Source organism: Hemiscyllium ocellatum, chromosome 9 (genome assembly GCF_020745735.1).
Source record: "Hemiscyllium ocellatum isolate sHemOce1 chromosome 9, sHemOce1.pat.X.cur, whole genome shotgun sequence".
Taxonomy (NCBI): Eukaryota; Metazoa; Chordata; class Chondrichthyes; order Orectolobiformes; family Hemiscylliidae; genus Hemiscyllium; species Hemiscyllium ocellatum.
The window spans coordinates 60,150,491-60,169,672 of NC_083409.1; the positions used below are offsets into that span (position 1 = coordinate 60,150,491).

Consider the following 19,182-nt stretch of genomic DNA (forward strand, 5'->3'; position numbering starts at 1 on the left):
TTCATTGCTGTAAGTGTTTAAGGAAGTGAAATATTGCAATTAATTGCTTTGGGGCTGAGCTGAAATTGACTCTTCTTTCAAAATCTCCCAGCATGATTTAGTGAGAATACTGCATGTGTTCAAAGGAACTGGAATTAATCACAGTAGCTTATCTCTAATGCACACAAGAGCCAGAAAAAGCATATGCTTCCAAATATTTTAATAGCAAATGCATCCATCTCACACTCCAGCTCAGAGGCTTTAGAAACAAGGAGGTGAACTCTAATTGTGCAATTAGCTCAGCATTGTGAAATAAACAACTGCCCCTGCTATTTTCTGAGACTATTTTGAGATTGACCTGAAGTGCTTTTCACCAGCATCTCCAGAGGCAGCTGCATTATAAACAATGCAGTAGCTGGCAGAGACCATTACATCTAAAACAAGCAATGAGCAACCACGTTACTCAGGCTAGAAACAGAGTTCTATTACAAGCCTATATAAGCTTTCCAAAACAATCTGAGATCCAGTCATCAGCAATGGATGATTTTGTTCCCCTTAATTTGCATGAACATTGTTACCCTGAGAAACCAACTACTTAATACCATCAGAGTGATTAAACTTGATACCTTTTTTAATGATGGAGGGAACACTCAGGCCTACACATTTCATGTAATTAAATCACTTCAGTTTCTTTCCCTGCATGGATATAAGTTTTCTGATGAGAAATTCACAATAAAAAAGGATACAGCCAATTCAGTACCAACATCAGTGGCCCAAATACTGTAGAATGGGTTGGTCAGTTGTACACCCCTGTAAGAGGATTACAAAATCTTGAAAACAAGTCTTGGAGGAAAAAAAAATCTGTACCTGAAACATGACATTTAATGTAAAGAAAAAACAAGCTTGGTACGGTTTAGTTTTAATATGCAGCATGGGGAAAGGTTATACAAAGCTGTTAGAATGTTTGCTCCTAACTCGTCAGGACAGGGAGAGAGTCACACAGACACACATACACATGCACACAGTGACAGAGCAAAGAATGTGGCGTGAATGAACACATAACACCAAGGCGAAGCAAGCAGTCGCAAGAGATTGAGAGAGGTTATACCATAGCAAAAACACTAACAGTCAGTCTAATTCTGGTGGCTAAATGCAACAAAGACTGGTTAGGTATTCAGTTACATAGCAATGTGTCTTGGCTGTTGGTTTCTCAGTGTTGCCAGAAGAAAGCAGTGTTCACAGCTCAAGGAATACAATACTCCTGATGGATTCCATGTCAATCAATGCTCTTGTGAAATATCATATTTTTAGGCTGTTTCCTCACTGCTCAGTTGTACAGACCTTCCTTAACACTCAGGAAGGTTGGTGAACAGCAAACAACAGAGATTTTCCTAACAGGTAGTACATATTAGCTTGCATATCCCTGACACTTTCCCAGTCACCACTGGAGTTCCAACTGTACGGGAAAATGAAATGGGCTACAGAATCTCAAGAAATATGCTAAAGTGCATTGTGAAATGTCCTGGATCTTTAGTTCCTACTTCTTTATCTATCCAAAATTAGCAAAGTTTACATTTTGTGGAGTGATTAAATTTACAAAAATCAGCACTAGGTGTTTCATTCTATCAACTCTGTCCAATCAGTAATGATACACGTACTGTGCCAAGAGAGTGAGAGCGGTCATAAAATCCTTGTCTGTGGCTAGATTAAACTGAACCACTCACTGAAATGTGTAACAAATATTTACCTCTCACAAAGGTCAAAAATGAAGAGGCAGAAGGAACCAAAACCAATCGGCACAATTTGCTTCAGGTAAACAGACAGTCGATTCCGCTCATTCTGATCCTAGGGACAGAACCACAATGCAATGACAGTATACATGAACAAGAACTTAATCCGATTAATGAAATAAAAAAAAACACCAAGACTGTTAGCAAGAAATAGAATTCCCCCAATAGTCCAGAGTAACATTATGTCAAGAAGCCCATTAGATTTTGGGTTTAATTTCCAAGCTGCACTGCGTATCCAAACTCTATTGGGATATCTATACGGTAAAAACAATGACCGCAGATGCTGGAAACCAGATTCTGGATTAGTGGTGCTGGAAGAGCACAGCAGTTCAGGCAGCATCCAAGGAGCAGCAAAATTGACGTTTCAGGCAAAAGCCTGAATAAAGGCAGAGAGCCTGAAGCGTGGAGAGATAAGCTAGAGGAGGGTGGGGGTGGGGAGAAAGTAGCATAGAGTACAATAGGTGAGTGGGGGAGGGGATGAAGGTGATGGGTCAGGGAGGAGAGGGTGGAGTGGATAGGTGGAAAAGGAGATAGGCAGGTAGGTCAAGTCCGGACAAATCATGGGGACAGTGCTGAGCTGGAAGTTTGGAACTAGGGTGAGGTGGGGGAAGGCGAAATGAAGAAACTGTTGAAGTCCACATTGATGTCCTGGGGTTGAAGTGTTCCAAGGCGGAAGATGAGGCGTTCTTCCTCCAGGCGTCTGGTGGTGAGGGAGCAGCAGTGAAGGAGGCCCAGGACCTCCATGTCCTCGGCAGAGTGGGAGGGAGGAGTTGAAATGTTGGGCCACGGGGCAGTGTGGTTGATTGGTGCGGATGTCCCGAAGATGTTCCCTAAAGTGCTCTGTTAGGAGGTGCCCGGTCTCCCCAATATAAAGGAGACCGCATCGGGAGCAATGGATACAATAAATGATATTAGTGGATGTGCAGGAACTTTGATGGATGTGGAAGGCTCCTTTAGGGCCTTGGATAGAGGTGAGGGAGGAGGTGTGGGCGCAGGTTTTACAGTTCCTGCGGTGGCAGGGGAAGGTGACAGGATGGGAGGGTGGGTTGTAGGGGGGCGTGGACCTGACCAGGTAGTCACGGAGGGAACGGTCTTTGCGGAAGGCGGAAAGGGGTGGGGAGGGAAATATATCCCTGGTGGTGGGGTCTTTTTGGAGGTGGCGGAAATGTCGGAGGATGATTTGGTTTATGCGAAGGTTTGTAGGGTGAAAGGTGAGCACCAGGAGCGTTCTGTCCTTGTTACAGTTGGAGGGGTAGGGTCTGAGGGTGGAGGTGCGGGATGTGGACGAGATGCATTGGAGGGCATCTTTAACCACATGGGAAGGGAAATTGCGGTCTCTGAAGAAGGAGGCCATCTGGTGTCTTCTGTGGTGGACTGGTCCTCCTGGGAGCAGATTTGGCAGAGGCAGAGGAATTGGGAATATGGCATTTTTGCAAGAGGTAGGGAAGAGGTATAATCCAGGTTGCTGCGAGAGCCGGTTTCCTCATTTCTCCTTCCCCCACCTCACCCTAGTTCCAAACTTCCAGCTCAGCACTGTCCCCATGACTTGTCCAGACTTGTCCTACCTGCCTATCTCCTTTTCCACCTATCCACTGCACCCTCTCCTCCCTGACCTATCACCTTCATCCCCTCCCCCACTCACCCATTGTACCCTATGCTACTTTCTCCCCACCCCCACCCTCCTCCAGCTTATCTCTCCACGCTTCAGGCTCACTGCCTTTATTCCTGATGAAGGGCTTTTGCCTGAAACGTCGATTTCGCTGCTCCTGGGATATCTATAGCTCAGTGCTGCAGAAGGGTTACATCTGAAACGTGACTTCTCCACCTCCTGATGCTGCCTGGCTTGCAGTGTGCTTCTAGCCTCCTGCCTGTCTACTTTGGATCCCAGCATCTACAGTTTTGTTTATCTCTGACCAGTAATATCTACAACTGGCATTCTAATTTATCCTGGGGTTAGGGAATTTAAAATAAAAGTTAGCCACTGAATTACATTCTCTTGGATACTTGTATACAGCAAAGGTTTCAATGAACAAATAATCTGTTAATGTTTGGGGTCAGCACTGAAATTAACTATTTGGGCCAGGCATTAACAGACTCTTGATACCTACAGAATGGTAACATCACAGGTTGAGTCTTTTAAATAAAATAGGTTAAAAATAACCACTGCTTCCCAATCTCTAGCCCCATAATCCCATCTCCCTGGTATCACATTTCAAATTGTTCCACAAAGCTGTTTAGTCTGCCTTTGTCTAACGCTGCCATGGGATACTAAACATTAAGGGGCAGGATTAAAAATTAAGCAATTGTTATTAACAGCACAACATCATTTACAAAATAAGAACAGACTGGAGTTGCAAAACTCTGGATGCAGTGTCATTGTCAAAATGAACATCTTTTAAAATGTAACAATTCTTGGACTTTGATTATTTTAAATTGCATATACATGCCTGCATGATCCAAAATCAAGAGTATGAATCTTGCAGTAGTGAGACAGTCTGATACCAAAGGACAAACAGATGAATATTAAAATGGTACATTTATGCTCAAGTTAAATGGATGTTTGTTATGCTGGCATTTAGAACATGCACCACGCCTGTAAGTTCATATCAAAGGACAGTTTTACAGAGTAATAGTGTGAAATGTCAGTCTAAAAGCATCATCCTGCAGCAACATAACTCCATCTATGCATTTGCCCAGCAGTGACAATCACTGACCCACTCCTGAGTTAAGGAACCAAGAAGGAAAAATACAGGGAAAGAGGACACAGTGGAAAAAGGAGGAAGCTGTTGATTTTGTTATTGATAAAGTTTAATTTTTCTCCCATAACAATAATAGTAATAATGCACTGAAGACAGTTTGATTCACTGAAGTGCCATATTGTATTTAAGAACTATTTATTAGATAATACTGTGCCCAGTTAGTAAAGCCCAGAAGCCTTTCATTCTAATAAATTGTAGACTTCAGCCATTGCTTTTGAGTCAATTATTACAAAATATCGATTTTGCTGCATGGTCAGATGGGAGTGAGGCTCTAAAAATTTCATTCTACAAGTCTGTCACCAAGAAACAAATCTAAAATGGAGACAAAAGGTAACAGCCGAGCAATCCTAATGAATATTTCAAAATCAGAGAGAAGGAGCTTGCCTATTAACTTAATCTCAAGATTGACAATTCCTTTTAGCAACATTATAACACTACACACATTAAGTAAACACAGCATTAGCTATAACCAACATTCATTAACTTCAAACATCCACTGTGATTAAGAAGAACAGTAAACCATGCCTCTCATCCTCGACAATTGTTTATGCACACCTTCTTATAGTTTGTTTTGGCACTGAAGAACACCAATACTTTCATAGGTTGTCATTATTTGACAAGAACTTGTCCCTTTCAGCTTTTGAATTCCAAGTGCAAGTTGATGTTCTTTATCCAATAAAAGTCAAAAGATTTCCAGCTCATGTGATCTACTCCCTTAATCAAGGACTAGATTATACAATCATCATTTATACTGGCACCAACAGCAGCCCAATTCCATACATTTCTCGGGCATAATCTACGGATTTCCCAAAGTGAATGAGAGACTTATTTTGACACATCATGAGATATTAATAGGTTCAGTAAGTGGGTGAAAGAGTATAATGTGGGAAAATGCAAAGCTTCATTTAGGAAGGGAGAACAAATGAACAGAGTATTATTTAAATGGAGAAAAGCTGCAATACAAAGCAACTTGGAGATACTTGTGCACAGGACACAAAGTTAACAGGCTCAGCTGATAATCAGGAAGGCTAATGCAACATTGGCCCTTATTTTAAGAGGATTGGAGTATACCGGAAGTCTTACTGGAACTGTACAAGGTATTGGTTAGACCATATCTGGAGCAGTTTTGGTCCCCTTAAGGAAAGATCTCATTTCTTTGGAGGCAGTTCAGAAAGGTACAGTGGGAAGATCTTGGATATTCAGGGATTACCTTATGAGGAAAACTTAAATGTGTTGGGACTCTACTCACTGGAGTGTGGAAGAATAAGAGGTGATTTCATTGAAACCTGTAAGATTCTTATGGGACTTGACAAGGTAAATGCTGAGAGAATGTTTCCCCTCACGAGACAATCCAGGACCAGAGGGCATAGTCTCAGAATAAAGTGTGCCAGTTTAAGATTGAGATGAGGAGAAATTTCTGCTGAGGGTTGAGTAAATTCGGAAGTACTTGTTTCAGAGAACTGTAGGGGGTGGCAGAGTCCTTGTGTATTTTTAAGGCCGAGATAGATAGATAAGATAGATTCTTGATCGGTAGAGGAGTCAAGGGTTACTTGGAAAAGGCCGGAAAGTTAAGCCATGATTGTACTGAATGATGGAGCAGGTGCAAGGGGCTGAAAGATCTACTCCTGTCCCTATTTCTTACAGTCCTATGGGCCAGAAGCATCCAGGACAATCTTGTTTACTGTCTCTGTTCAAAATGGCATACAGGTTAACATTCCACAAACTCCTCACTTCCAAGTTTTCAAATTCAATGTGAAAATACCTCCCCTTGGGTAAAGATGTATCTTAATCAGTCAGTCTTCATTTGAATTTGAGATAAAAATAAATAACTTGGCAACATTTGAAGCTGAGTAAGTGTGCTTCACAGAAAACTAACCATAAGGTGCTCCCCACAGAAGATAATCCAAAATGACAGCAACATTGCATAGAAGATCCCCTGTCGAATGTCACCAAACAGCAGCATCCATGTCCAGTCAAATCCAATGGAAAACCATTCCACTGGGATATTTATAAAGGTCATTGAGATTCCAAGTGCAAAGATTACTCTGTAAATAAAATATGAACAACTTTTAAAAATTCTACTTCAATAAAAGCCTTTTACAGCATTATTTGGAAAGAGCTTGCATAACTATTACAGTAGCTGGATGAGTGTCTGCTTGTATCCTCAAAATAAGAAATGTTGTAATCCCCACCCATTTTTAGAATTTCACTGCAAAAATATCAATGATGCTTGGGGATACAACAAATCATTTCAGTAGCTTTTGAAAAAACGTCCTTCCATCACTTATCACCACTTCAAAGCGAAAAAATAATTACCGTCAGATTAAAATCTTGGTGAAAAAAAATTATCTTACTTCATGCCACATTGTACTGAGATAGCAGCACTTTACTCCATTTTTCACATAATGGCATATTAAAAGTGGCATTACTTCAGATGCTTCCAGAGGCACACCCATCAACTGAACTCCTGAAGTAAATATTTTCAACAACTTAATTTTCTAATTGCCATTTTTAGAACAATTTCCAGTTATGTGAATACTGAATCCCACTTCTAACACTAACCAATTGCAAATGAGAGCCAAAACAGATGCAAAACACATCTGTTAAGAGCCACAGAGGAAGAGCAAAGTGAATCACAATGAACAACAGTTGGAAGATGACTACAGTAAAACAGCAGCTATGAACAGTCAGCATGAAAAGCAGCAAACTAAACCATTAAAAATGAACACGCTAGTTCGCCATCAGACCTCTCTTAGTACTGGACTTACTTCTCTAAAAGAACAGGGGGCCGAGTCATCATTGTTATACGTCTCCAGTACCAGATCATAATGATAAGAATACTTGGAGTCAGGAAGGTTTTCATTGCAAACCAGACCCTTGTGAATCCCCCATTCTGATGGATTCCCTGCAGAAAGAATCGGATTGATAAAGGTTAGTTTAAATTGAGCAAAATGATAGGTTGATAAAACACAACATTTTAATTAAGCTTCTCAGCACTGCATGTGGCATTAAATTTAGCATAATGCCAACCAGTCAGGCTTGAAACACTCAATTCCATTAGTAGATAATGTTACATTATAAGATAAATGCAGGCCATTCAGCCCAATTGGTACATTGCTATGTTTAATGTTCCACACAAACTTGCCCTCAACTTCACTCCATATGCAGAACTATTCGTTTATCTCTGTATTGTTTATCTTTCTATGCATTCAGTTAATTTGCCCAAATGATTCCTTATGCTAGCAGGTTTCACAGGCCACCCCTCTTTGAGTAATATAGTGTCTTCTGATTACATTAGAGTTATTAGTGACTATCTTATAGACATATCCTACCCCCTAGCTCCAACAAGCCTCAGAAGTGGGATTCTCTCCATTTATCTGTCAAACCCTTTAAGATTATGCAAGGCATCAATTAGGTTACCCTTCCCCTTTCCAGAAAAAGAAACCCCAGCTTGTTCAATTGCAGATTTCTATCAGAGGCCACAGCTTTGACAGAGGAAGGATGATGGTTCTTACTGCCTTGTGTAAAAGTTAAGTTATCCAGTGCAATATTGCCCACATTAATCCAATGGCATTAATCAACCATCCCACTTATCCTTCTCAAAACTCCACTAAAGACAAACATTATCCCTATTAAAAACAAATGGAGCGTAGAAGATGCTCTTTCCCAGCTCCCAAATTCACTTCCTTTTTGTCTGTTTATTTTAAAGTTTAACAACTGTACTACAGGCATGGTAAAGAGAGTTGAATAAGGATTGGTGTGTGAGGAATAGGTAATAATTCACGAAGCACTGCTGCCAGTACCTGGGGCATCTGTTCCATGAGGGAGCCTGTTACTGTAAGAAAGCAAAGCAGCCTGCACTGAAACCTCATTGGGATTGGTGTCTTGGCAAATCATATAACAAGGCTTTAAACTAAATAGTGAGGAAGGATGGGGGCTTCAGAGGGAGGGCATTTGGAAAGTTAATAAGAAAGGACAAGGCAAAATGCAACTACGCAGCTAATGTTGACCAGAATAGGAAGGGACCAAGTGTATGAACCCGAGTGCAGCAGCAAAAGAAAGGTCAGAGTGGAGAAAATGACAAACAGGACAGAATTTTATCTGAATAAACAAAGCACTCAAGGTGGTGAATTGATAGCACAAGTATAAATAAATGATTGTCTTATGATTTCAGCCATTTTTCTGTACTGGCTAAGTTACCAAGGCTGGCAACTAAATAGTCGTGAATATTTGGCATTTCAGATAAAAGAAAAAAGATGGTGGGGTAGCTGTGTTAATAAATATTTGGACCTTTAAAGAGGTTACTGCTGAAAGTAGTTTACAGACAGGGTTTGAATTACAAATATTGTGCATGGTTTCAATCTTCAAATAGATAGAATGCATCAAATTGTTAAACATATCCTCAAGGCTAAATTCATAGGATGTATGTTAAGCAATTTCTTTGAATAATGCATTACAGAACCAACTGGGAAACAGGGCATTTTAGATCGGATAATCTGTAAAAGAGATGGGAGTAGTTAATACAAACTTAAGTTGAAGTAGCCTGCTCCGCCATTCAATAAAATCTTGGCTGATCTGGTTGTGGTCTCAACTAGACTTCCCTGAATGCACACCATAACTCTGTTCCCCTGTCTACAAAAAACCTAAAAGCAATTGACTATCAGTGTTAACTAACACTAGCCACTGAGGAAAGGAATCCCATTCTGACAACCTAAGAATAAAATCTCCTCATTGTTTTAAAAGGGAAGCTTCTTATTTTTAAGACAATATCCTCTAGTTTCATTGCTGACGGACAAACGGAAACATTTTCCTGACATCCATCCTAGTCCTCTCAAGATCTTCTGATTCAGTAAGATCACCTCTCATTTTTCTAAATGCCATGTTCCCACTGTGAAATGTTCCTCTGGGCAAAGTGATCATTATATCAGTTTGAAGGCAAAAAGCTGGATCTGAAATCAGTGTTTTGAAGGGATTTACAAAGGTATGGATACAGAGTTGGCTACAGTGGACCAGGAAATAGGTTTAAAAAAGGTAAGACTCTTAATATGCAGACCCTAAAATGAATTTTTCAAAAATCAATATATTGAAGGGAGGAAAGAATGACTCACCATTGTTGCTTAACTAAGAAAGTTAAGGACAGTATCTGATTGAAAGAAAAGCCAGATAATGCTTCAAAAGATGAGAAGAATGGAAACATTTTGGAAGCCAGCAAACGATGAATTTGAGAGAGAGAAATTAGAATTAGTTAAACTGGCAAGAAATAGAAAAAAAAAGTGTTTCTACTAGTATATTAAAAAGGAGGAGACTAGCTAAAAGTAAGCATTCATCCTTTAGATAAGACTGGGGAACTAACAAAGAGAAAACAAGACAATAAGCAAATATTGTGTGTTTATTCGATGAAGATACAAGAAGCATGCCAAGAATGATGAAAAAAAAATCAAGGAGCAAAAGGGAAAGTAAAACTTAAAGCAATCACAAGAGGAATAAAACTACAGATAACTGATGGAACCGAAAGCTGGCAAGCCTCCTGGATTAGTTATGTATCCAAGAGTATTAAAAAAAGAAGTGCTAGCAGAGAAAAAGGCTGCAAAATTCTACGTAGTATGGAAAGATCCCTGTGGATCAGAAAATGAAAACATAACATATTTTTTGGGAAAGTCATAGAGATGTACAGCATAGAAATAGACCCTTTGGTCTAACTAATCCTTGCTAACCAGATATCCTAAATTGATGTAGTCCCATTTGCCAGCATTTAACTTACATCCCTCTAAATCCTTCCTATTCGTGTATCCATGCAGAAACATTTTAAAGCTTGTAACTGTATCCACCTCTACCACTTCCTCTGGCAGCTTGTTCCACACATGCACCACTGTCTGCATGAAAAAGTGCCGTTTAGACCTCTATTAAATCTTTCCACTTTCATCTTAATCTATCCCCTCTAGTTTTGGACCCCCAGACCATGTGGAAAACCTTGGACAATCACCCAATCATGCTCCTCATGATTTTATAAACTTGTATAAGGTCACCCCTCAGCCTCCGACGCTGTATGGAAAGTAATTCCAACCTATTCAGCCTCTCCCCATAGCTCAAACCCTTTAACTCTGGCAACATCCCCGCAAATCCTTTCTGAACCCTTCTGTACAAGAAAGGAGAGAGACCAAAAGCCATTATAGACCAATTATCCTAACAGTCAACATTAGGGAAGTGCTAGAATGCATTATTAATTGGATGTTATTGAATGATAGGCAGGTTTGAGGGGCCAAATAGCTTACTCATGCTCCTAATTAAATGTTTTTTGGTACTGGCAGACTTCATGCAATGTACAAAGCTATTCTACAAGTGTGTGCATCACAGTCTATCCAAAACGCAGACCTCACTGACATACAAATCACAAATTCATTATATTGACTATGGTACGGATGACTGAATGCCAAGACAGAATAGTAATGATATCAATGACATTACCACCAGCCTGAGATCCTTGTGCTTTCCAATTTTCATGTTGATATTCTTCTTCTCATTAACAGGAAGTCGAATGTTAATCAAGTAATATTTGTGTGCCACACTCCCCAACTCCATGAAGGGAAGCAGATCACAGTCATACAGTTGACCCTGACTGTCATGATGCTGTTCAAGGCAAGAAATAATAGAATGATACAGAATTAGAATTTATTATGCTGCACATCAAAGTAACTGTCTAACAGAAGATAATTATTCCTACCGCGCCTCATCATATCAACTGGTGCTACAAGAAAGTTTCACGGACGTTAAAAAGAGCACTCTTCATTTGTGAAACTGATATAAAACTTCAGTAGAAGAAATTAAGAACAGTGCTGACCCAACCCAAATTCACATGATTTAGAAGCAAGAATCCTGGTTTTAGTTTTATTGATATACAACTTACTATCAAGATTTTTTCTTAAAGTGATCTCAGATTTATGTCAAGTTGATTGGCTCTTGGGCAAGATCAACCAAGTGTAGTTCAACCTGAGCTTGAAATGGGGTGAGGTGCGGTTTGTGATAAACACTCAAAAGCACTTATCTTTTAATGTTTATGATGATATTTTTGTATTAGCCTTAACTGTGATACTTGCCATGGGAAAATAATATTTTCATGAATCATGAGGATCAAACGTGAAGAGGAGGTGCTTGCAACAAACTGGAGGACATATGCGTAGTGCTTGTGAATTTGCACCCATGCAAGTCTAAGGACTCAGGAGGCACATCAGTGGACCATTGAGCTATCTGAGATTTCAGAGCCCTGGCCTCAACATAACATTCCGATCAGTTAATTTTGCAGGGTGGTAACTGGATAAAAGCATGAATAGAAACTTTGGCTGAGTTTTTCCTATATTTAGCTGTCTGTGTGACTGTTAATTGTATTGCCCGACTGTCATTCTAACTAAGAACAACTCACTCAGGTCAGATCAAGAATTAAAACCTGGAATCCATTAATCTCGTAGCCATTAACTTCAGTGGGATATTGCATAACTGGTTCATAAATGGAATGCAATACATAATTTAGTTTGTAGATTGATTAGCAATAATGATACAGATCAAATAATGGAGAACTTTAAATGATAGATCTTCTATGCATACAGTATTAGTGACACACTGGAGAAATAAACTATTACATACCTTTGGAGATGAGAAGTTACAATTCAGTTTCCGGCTCTCAAATGAATGGGCCATTTCTGTCCATTCACTAAAGCGGTCATCACGATAGCCAAGCGAAACATCCAGTGTCACCACAGCTCCCTCGCCTGAAGACAAAAGAAAATTTCAATGTTAGTACTTATTAGTTAATTTTGGAAATAAATCCTTCTCTACATACAATGAAACAACTATGACATAGCAACAACAAAATGCAGGGGCAAATGTATTTTCTTGAATGCACTTGCCAACTAAATAGCAGTATGCATAATTCCACCAGTGAGTGTCTACACAGAACCTGTAATTAGGATTTTTGTCTCAAGGCACCAGTGTTGGCTGAAGTTTGCTCGCAAATCTCCAGAATGGTCCAAGAGAAGGAGCATCTAGTTATGTTTAAGACTTAACCAAACTGGAGAGAAGGGTCTTCAGTTTTTTGTGTAATGGTGCAACTATCTATCTTACATTTGCTGTGATAGCTGATGTAAAAATACACACATGTAAAAAACATTTTATCATCAATGCATCGTTCCAACCTCCTTTTCTCCAACAGCACCACTGCCAGCAACAGCCCCAAAGAATACAAGAGATATTGAATAAGTTTTTATTCTTGAGTTTAGCAGAAGGAATTACTTTACTGAAAGATTCTTAGAGGACTGGACAATTGGAGATGCTGCGACACCAGTTCGTCTGGTTATTTAGTTTAGAACTTTGGGGCAGAGTCGTTGGATTAGGGGTCGGTCATTTACAACTGAAAGAAACAAAGGACTGTAAACTTTTTTCAATTTCCTAAAAGTGCTGCAAATGAGCAAGGGTGACAGATAAAATCTTTGGGCATTAGCAAGGAAAGTGGAGTGGTGATAGAAGATTGGTCATGATGTTATTGAACAGTGGAGAGGCCAGTGTCAAGATGGGCTCATGCCCGAAACGTCGACTCTCCTGCTCCTTGGATGCTGCCTGACCTGCTGCGCTTTTCCAGCAACACATTTTTAGCTCTGATCTCCAGCATCTGCAGTCCTCACGTTCTCTTAAATGTCAACATGTTGCAAGACTCATATCTGATAGCTTTGCCAGATCTCCTTCACCTCTAAGGTGTTGCTCCTGAAAGGCAGAGACTACTAGTTTATTTTCAGTTCGGTTACAGAAGTCAACGATAAGATTTTGTTGATACTTTGCACTCACTAAACATCTCCAGGGATCTTCCAGCCAGAAGTGGAAGGGAGTTAAATTTTTTTCAGAGTGAGATGTAGGTCTGATTGTTAATTTGAGAGTTGGATTTGTCAGAATTCAAAACACTCAAAAATTTGTCCAGGACATTCTAATTGGAGACTTCAATCTGCTATTACAAGTCAAATGCTTTGAAGGTTCAGCTTAGTAATTAAAATAAAAAACTAATTTGTGACAAAGAGATCATTTTAAATAGCATTTGAAACAATTATTCTAAACATCAAGATTATATTACTGCTTCGAAAGAAGTGCACAAGCATCACTTGCAGTTGCTGGGACTAGGGGTAATATTTTTTGATAAGTACCTGCTCGTATTCAATACCATAAAACCATATGAGTGGAAGTAAGGCCATTCGGCCCATCGAGTCCACTCCGCCATTCAATCATGGCTGATGGGCATTTCAACACCGCTTACCAGCATTCTCCCCGTAGCCCTTAATTCCTTGTGACATCAAGAATTCATCAATCTCTGCCTTGAAGACATTTAGCATCCCAGCCTCCACTGCACTCTGCGGCAATGAATTTCACAGGCCCACCACTCTCTGGCTGAAGAAATGTCTCCTCATTTCTGTTCTGAATTGACCCCCTCTAATTCTAAGGCTGTGTCCACGGGTCCTAGTCTCCTCATCTAACGGAAACAATTTCCTAGCATCCACCCTTTCCAAGCCATGTATTATCTTGTAAGTTTCTATTAAATCTCCCCTTAATCTTCTAAACTCCAATGAATACAATTCCAGGATCCTCAGCCGTTCCTCGCAAGTTAGACCTACCATTCCAGGGATCATCCGTGTGAATCTCCGCTGGACACGCTCCAGTGCCAGTATGTCCTTCCTGAGGTGTGGGGCCCAAAACTGGACACAATACTCCAAATGGGGCCTAACCAGAGCTTTATAAAGTCTCAGTAACAACGGTGCTTTTATATTCCAACCCTCTTGAGATAAATGTAGGTATCATTGATGCATGAAGGGGCCAATTCAAAAATTGACATATCTCGGAATACAGATTTATTGGAAATAAGCACTAAACAAATCATATTTTGCAACAAAGGCTTGGAGAGAATAAACACCTTTAGAATCTGTTTAGTTATTTGTTTCTCGAATTTGGTCTTATGACATGCTTTGGTAGTCCTAGTTTAACAAGTGGTAGCTTCTATTAAAGCATAATCCCACAATTCTCTTGAGAACATTCAGGTTTAATGGGATACCTTTGTTAAATGACATTAGTGGAGTATCACTGCAAAGTCTGGTTTGATTCTTAACCAAATACTGTATTCAGGCATACACAGCATTTTCCAGCAGGATCACTTGGAATGAAAATCCAACTGCTATTTTCATCTACTCAACCATCTATGATAAAACAAATTACCAGAAGAAAACAGAATAAAAAAAAGGAACCCAGGTCTTTACTCAAAGGTGCTCAGTGGAGTGCAAGTGTATATACTACGCATGGACAAAGCACCAAACACTGGATTCTTAGAAAGGAAGGGTTGCTAATGAGTGAATTCTGAAATCAATGTAGAAATGTAGAGCTCAATCAAAAGTTAAGATGTGATTGATGTTTCAGGCATGTTTATCGGACAAAGTCTGTTGGATCTATTTTTGATTAGAGCTAATTGCTACAAACATTTTCCTTACGTATTTAATCAATATAGGCATAATCAATATTGACATTTCAATTAATTTTATAATAGGCTCTGGACACCTTAAAAAAAAGTGCTGCAACAGCTAAGTTAAATGGCAGCCATTGCCAAAGTCTTGTCCGTCTTTTGCTCTTGATTATTTGCATACTTAATACCAAATACTATGCTGAGTTAGAAACTAATATTAATATGTACCAGCATTCTTAAGCATTATTGCTGTTATAAGCTAATCTGTGTGATTCTCCCTGTGATAGAGGGAAGATCCCAACAGGAATAGAAGTATAAGGAGGTCTTTTTGTAATGTGCAGACACACCACGCATGTGCAGTAGCTCCATGACTCCTAAATCTGCCCTGTCTCATTTAAACAATTTAAATTCAGCAAGAATAGGAACTGTCACTGTCTTGACTTGCCCTTAATGGAATATGATGCCAAAGCAGCATTTAAAAAATACTCAGACTTTCACACTTTAATTTTTGATGACTAGGTAATTTAAACAATTTTAAGAAGGAGCCATTTTTGGCATCAATGCAACAGCTATTTCCATTTCAAAGTCCAGGCATCAAAGAGTTATTGGTATTACAGGCATCCATCATCACTGCATCATGCCCCTGGTTTCACTAACTTCAAAAACAAAAGGAAAAATATATTTTTTTACAAAAGGTCACTTTCCAGAATGAAGTAATAAATATTTTAGTGCTTTACTTCCTTACATAATTCTTTCAAATTGAACTAGCAAAGAGTTAAAAGGAAATCATTGTCAAATACGGATGTACAAACCCAAAGTGTTGCCCATGAAATGCCCTAGTTGGAATATTTCACGGCCCCAATTAAGCAACAGGCCCGCTTCCTAGGAACACAAACTCTGGAACTATTTATTTCTTCAGTTCCAGCTCTTCACTACTATCCAACTTCTTTCATTAACAGGGGTATTGAGTTTAAGAGCCGCGAGGTCTTGCTGCAGCTCTACAAGTCCCTGGTGAGACCACACTTGGAATATTGTGTCCAGTTCTGGTTGCCTTACTATAGGAAAAATACAGAGGCTTTGAAGAGGGTGCAAAGAAGGTTTACCAGGATGCTGCCTGGACTGGAGGGCTTGCCATATGAAGAAAGGTTGAATAAGCTCAGACTTTTCTCTCTGGAGCGAAGGAGGAAGAGAGGGGACCTGATCGAGGTGTACAAAATAGAGTCAATAGCCAGAGACTTTTCCCCAGGGCAGGATTGACTGGTACGAGAAGTCATAGTTTGAAGATATTAGGAGGAAGGCATAAATGAGACATCAGAGGTAGGTTCTTTACGCAGAGAGTTGTGAAAGCATGGAATGTATTGCCAGATGAGGTGGTGGAAGTGAAGTCATTGGGGACAATTAAGAGACTGCTGAACATGCACATGGATAGCACTGAGTTGAGGGGTGCGTAGGTTAAGTTATTATATTTTATATTAGGATTAAATCTCAGCACAACATCATGGGACTAAGGGCCTGTTCTGTGCTGTACTTTTCTATGTTCTATCTCTTCCTACGGATTGTGTGAAGACATTGAGTCAAATAATCAATCTGCTCTCATATGGAACATGGTCAATTGGAGGGAGTTCCTGAGATGTTGCATTCACCTGTTACACCACATTAATCTGGTCAGCAGCTTATTTAAAAAAAATGTTTATCTCAAAATCAAACTTGAAAAAGGAAAAAATTGTAGTGCTATAGAAAGAAAAAAGTTATTTCAGAGACTTGGTATGGACAAAACAAAAAGAAAATTTGCAACACAGAATATCATTCTGTTTGTAGAAGCTTATAACATAGGTAGCCTCCAGTCAATCCAGCATGTCTGCGCTGGTGCTTATCATTTGAAAAGAAAAAACAAAAGGCTTTTCTTTTATAAGAAAAGGTCTGCAACTTGTAAATTAGCCCGAGAATTCTTGCTGACATTATAATCAGGATGAGTGTTGAGTAATGAGACACAAGAATAAGTGAGAAGAAATACCACAGGAAAGTCAGTGATACAAGGTCAGTTAATATCGTCAACATACTATAACGATACAGATCATATTACAGAGATTGACTAGTGAAACACACTGGTCATTTTCTGCTTTTAGATTGAACAATCTTTGTTATCCATATATAGACTGTTATCAGTAATACAAATATATCACTTGTTTGAAAATTTTTAAAACTTTTCATGCCTATCCTGAAGTGATTCATTGTGCAAGCACAGGTTTCCTTTCCTAATAGCCAGTTGAGAGCCATTGAACAGCAACAAATATTAGACAGTGGTGGGCACTATACAGACACACTTTAAATATCTGCTTTTTCTACAGCAGACACACACACACATGATTTTAAAATATTTTAAAGTATCAGACATGTAACTTTTGTCAATATGCCAACCAGCAGCTGGAAATTCACCAAAGTGGTAAGTAACAAAGGTTATTGCAGCAGTGGTTTGGGAGGGATTATGAAGATTCTCAAATGGTTTAAAGAGCAAATACACTGCCTAGTTTTGGGGATCCCCACACCGATCCAGATTAAATTCTCAGCTCATGCTGATTTAGCTGAATTAGTTTACAGCAACTGAAGGGAGCAAATAAATGAATCGAGATTTCCACAAAAATATATAATGAGCACTCTGAGTTTGTGTTTACACTTGAACTACATGTTCTGGAATGTGCATGTGCAATCATGAGCAGTGGGTCACAGAAACGAGTGACTATTTTCTTGATCCCAGAATATAGTGCAACTTGGGAAAGAAAGAAGTGTTTTGTGGATTTTTCAGCCCAGCAACAAGTTCATTTCACATAAACTTCTCCTCCCTTCTCTATTAAAATGTAGAAGCTTAGACTGTCTAATGCACAACAAAAATTCAATAATAGTTTAGAAACACTCCAAATGTTGGAACATAAAATCTTTTTTGTGAAGCTTTTCTTTGTCCAAGAACAGAACAGAAAACTTTTTGTGGTCAAGCGCCAGATTAGTGTGAGTTCTCCTCAAGGCCTGGAGTACTTGCCAATCTAACATTCTGTCACTCCACCATGTCTGTCACCCCTGACAACTAATCCACTTCAACAGCTGTGTTATTGCTGGAGAGCTGCCAAATGTTGTTGAAGTAGAGTATTTATTTCGTCCCGATTGTGTGAATAAGCTTCATTTCAGCCACAGGGGATATGACTGCTATTGGCAGTTTTTGCTAACTCTTATCAATTATCTTCCTGATCTATCAAGACACATGCAAACTAAGCTCTTGATCCGACGGCCTGCTCAAGGATTTTGCAAAGTCTTTCAGGACAACTTAGTCAAATATAAGGCTCGATCTTCCTCCCACCCTTATGATTAGCCATAAAAAGTTTTCTTGCAACTTATATAAATTCCCATTATTTAGGTAAAGCCTTTCCAATTGGTGCTGGCTAGCTATTTCCTGCAGGGTGGATACTTTCCTTGGGTGATGTCAAAAATGCCCAGCACTCTAACAGGAAACACTGTGATGGAAATAGGAGTGCATTTTTCAATATCAGTTCTTCCAAAATCTCAGCTATCTGTAAGAATAATAGGGTAGTTATGGTAGGGGATTTTAACTTTCCAAACATCGACTGGCACTGCCATAGTGTTAAGGATTTAGATGGAGAGGAATTTATTATGTGTGTACAAGTCAATTTTCTGATTCAGTATGTGGATGTACCTACTAGAGAAGGTGCAAAGCTTGACCTACTCTTGGGAAATAAGGCAGGGCAGGTGACTAAGGTGCCACTTTGGAGCAGGCGACCATAATTCTATTAGATTTAAAATAATGATAGAAAAGGATAGTGCAGATCTAAAAGTTGAAGTTCTAAATTGGAGAAAGGCCAATTTTGACGGTATTAGGCAAGAACTTTCAAAAGCTGATTGGGGGCAGATGTTCGCAGGTAAAGGGACGGCTGGAAAATTGGAAGCCTTCAGGAATGAGATAATGAGAAGCCAAAGTAAGTATATTCCTGTTAGGATAAAAGGAAAAGCTGGTAGGTATAGGGAATGCTGGATGACTAAAGAACTTGAGAGTTTGGTTACAAAAACAAAGGAAGCATATGTCAGGTATAGACAGGATAGATCGAGTGAATCCTTAGAAGAACATAAAGGCAGTAGACGTATACTTAAGAGGGAAATCAGGAGG

General features: G+C 39.4%; 1 protein-coding gene across 2 annotated transcripts in view; it reads right to left on the reverse strand.

The window, feature by feature from the left end:
- Nucleotides 1-19,182, reverse strand: part of wls (Wnt ligand secretion mediator) — a 92,264-nt gene that overhangs the window by 44,275 nt on the left and 28,807 nt on the right. For both annotated transcript variants that reach the window (XM_060830402.1, XM_060830403.1), the window contains exons 3-8: nucleotides 12,167-12,291; nucleotides 10,994-11,155; nucleotides 7,297-7,433; nucleotides 6,405-6,573; nucleotides 1,727-1,824; nucleotides 726-789 (exon numbers count right to left, since the gene is read on the reverse strand). In XM_060830402.1, the coding sequence (XP_060686385.1) occupies nucleotides 726-789; nucleotides 1,727-1,824; nucleotides 6,405-6,573; nucleotides 7,297-7,433; nucleotides 10,994-11,155; nucleotides 12,167-12,291 (755 nt within the window). The remainder of the gene's footprint in view (nucleotides 1-725; nucleotides 790-1,726; nucleotides 1,825-6,404; nucleotides 6,574-7,296; nucleotides 7,434-10,993; nucleotides 11,156-12,166; nucleotides 12,292-19,182) is intronic.